Source organism: Diabrotica virgifera, chromosome 10 (assembly GCF_917563875.1).
Source record: "Diabrotica virgifera virgifera chromosome 10, PGI_DIABVI_V3a".
Taxonomy (NCBI): Eukaryota; Metazoa; Arthropoda; class Insecta; order Coleoptera; family Chrysomelidae; genus Diabrotica; species Diabrotica virgifera.
The window spans coordinates 83,910,841-83,913,046 of NC_065452.1; the positions used below are offsets into that span (position 1 = coordinate 83,910,841).

The 2,206-nt window shown below is 38.1% G+C and overlaps 1 protein-coding gene across 1 annotated transcript; it reads left to right on the forward strand.

Annotated features, from left to right (window-relative positions):
* Nucleotides 1-594: 594 nt before the first annotated feature.
* LOC126893098 (uncharacterized) lies at nt 595-1,755 on the forward strand. Its single transcript, XM_050663043.1, has one exon. The coding sequence runs from the start codon at nt 595-597 to the stop codon at nt 1,753-1,755; it is 1,161 nt and encodes a 386-aa protein (XP_050519000.1).
* Nucleotides 1,756-2,206: the final 451 nt, after the last annotated feature.

Sequence of the window (2,206 nt, forward strand, 5' to 3'; positions counted from 1 at the left end):
TCGTATAAACCGCTTCATGATCAGATAGTCCCGCATTAACAGTTGTAGAGCAGACATCACGGGGTGAGAAATCTGAGACAATATAATCAATTATGGTAGATGAAGTTTTTGTAATCCTTGTAGGAGAATCAATGTGCATTGTTAGACCATACGATTCAAATATGTTGACCAGGGATATTTGTGTAGCACAAGCAGCAGCATAATTAATGTTAAAGTCCCCGCATAAAATTTTTCTGCTTTTATGGGGCAGGTCATCTAACAAATTAAGCAGGTTCTGAAAAAATAGTTCCACGGAAGAGTCAGGTGATCTATAAATGCAAATAATATAAAGATTAAAGTTCTTACTGTAAACTAAGGAAAACTCAAAGAATGCTTCGCTTAATAGAAAATCATATTTTGTTACCAGAGAAAAATCATTACTTGTAGAAAGAATCAGGGTGCCTCCATGCGCTGAACTTTGACGATCGTACCTAGCAATAGTGGAATATTTTTCTACAAAAAAAGGCTCGTTGACTTCAAGCCAGTGCTCAGTAACCGCAACTATATACAACCGCAACCTTATATCTTCGTAGACAGTATTTAGCTGCAAAACATATGGTTAAATATAGGTCATGTAATACGTATTTGTCTAATACACTTAACTTGGTTAATATTGAAAATCTCACCAATCGTTACTGGTCAAAAAAACGTTCCCCTCCTTTGGCTGATGCTTGTATTGATACCTACCCCTATGAAAAGTGGATTCATAACCACAGTAAATACCCACTTTACGAATGCAAATATGACACCTTAATTGTTAAACCGAGGGTCATATTCCCTGAGTATTCAAATCTATCATCCTTAAATAATGTGACCTTGAAATCCATTTTGGGAGCACAGGATAATGAAGTTGCAGTATACAGAGACGGATCAAAGACTAGGAACAGCTCGGGTTTTGCCTTTTATGTACCATCCACTGGTCATACACAGCTGCATCGTGTGGCGGACTTTACTTCTATTTTTACAGCCGAGGCATTAGCAATTAAAAGAGCGCTGCAATGGTGCTTAGAAAATCAGGTTCAGAAAATTGCTATTTTGACAGATTCTCAGTCAGTACTATTGGCATTACTTTCTCACCCAACAAAACATTATAAGAACATTATAATATATGACATAAGGAAAATTATTCAATATCTGGGAAAGCTTGACAGAAAAGTTCGTTTCATTTGGGTGAAAGGACACGCTGGTATTATTGGCAATGAGCATGTAGATATAGCAGCTAAGGACGCGTGCCATTTAGAAAATATTATCTATGAAACAGACGCAAACGATCTTTTAGCGATTTTCAGAAATAAAATCAGAAGCGATTGGGAATCATTATATACAAGTATTAGTGAAAAATCGCAAAGTCATTATTATAGGATACATAGAGATTTGCCAAAGAACATTCCTCATCTCACCTTCCCTGTATCCAGACGATATTCTTCAATCATTACTAGGTTGAAATTACATCATGGTCGTTTCCCGGCACACTTACACAAAATAAATATAATAGATTCGCCTTTATGTTCTTGCAGTAATATGTCGATAGGTGACTTAAACCATATATTTTTCGACTGCACTAAATATACACTTGAAACATTGGAACTAATGACGGAATTAAATAATATAAAATTTCCTCTTCCAGTAAATATTTCAGCACTCCTTGCTTCATTTGATAAAAGAGTCTATGACATATTAGTTCATTTTGTGATTAGGACGAAAGTAGACATTTGATCTTTCTTACATTACTTATAGTCTGTGGCAAATAGACTATGTCTGATGTCAAACACACACACACACACACACACACACACACACACACACACACACACACACACACACACACACACACACACACACACACACACACACACACACACACACACACACACACACACACACACACACACACACACACACACACACACACACACACACACACACACACACACACACACCCACACACACACACACACACACACACACACACACACACACACACACACACACACACACACACACACACACACACACACACACACACACACACACACACACACACACACACACACACACACACACACACACACACACACACACACACACACACACACACACACACACACACACACACACACACACACACACACACACACACACACACACACACACACACACACACACA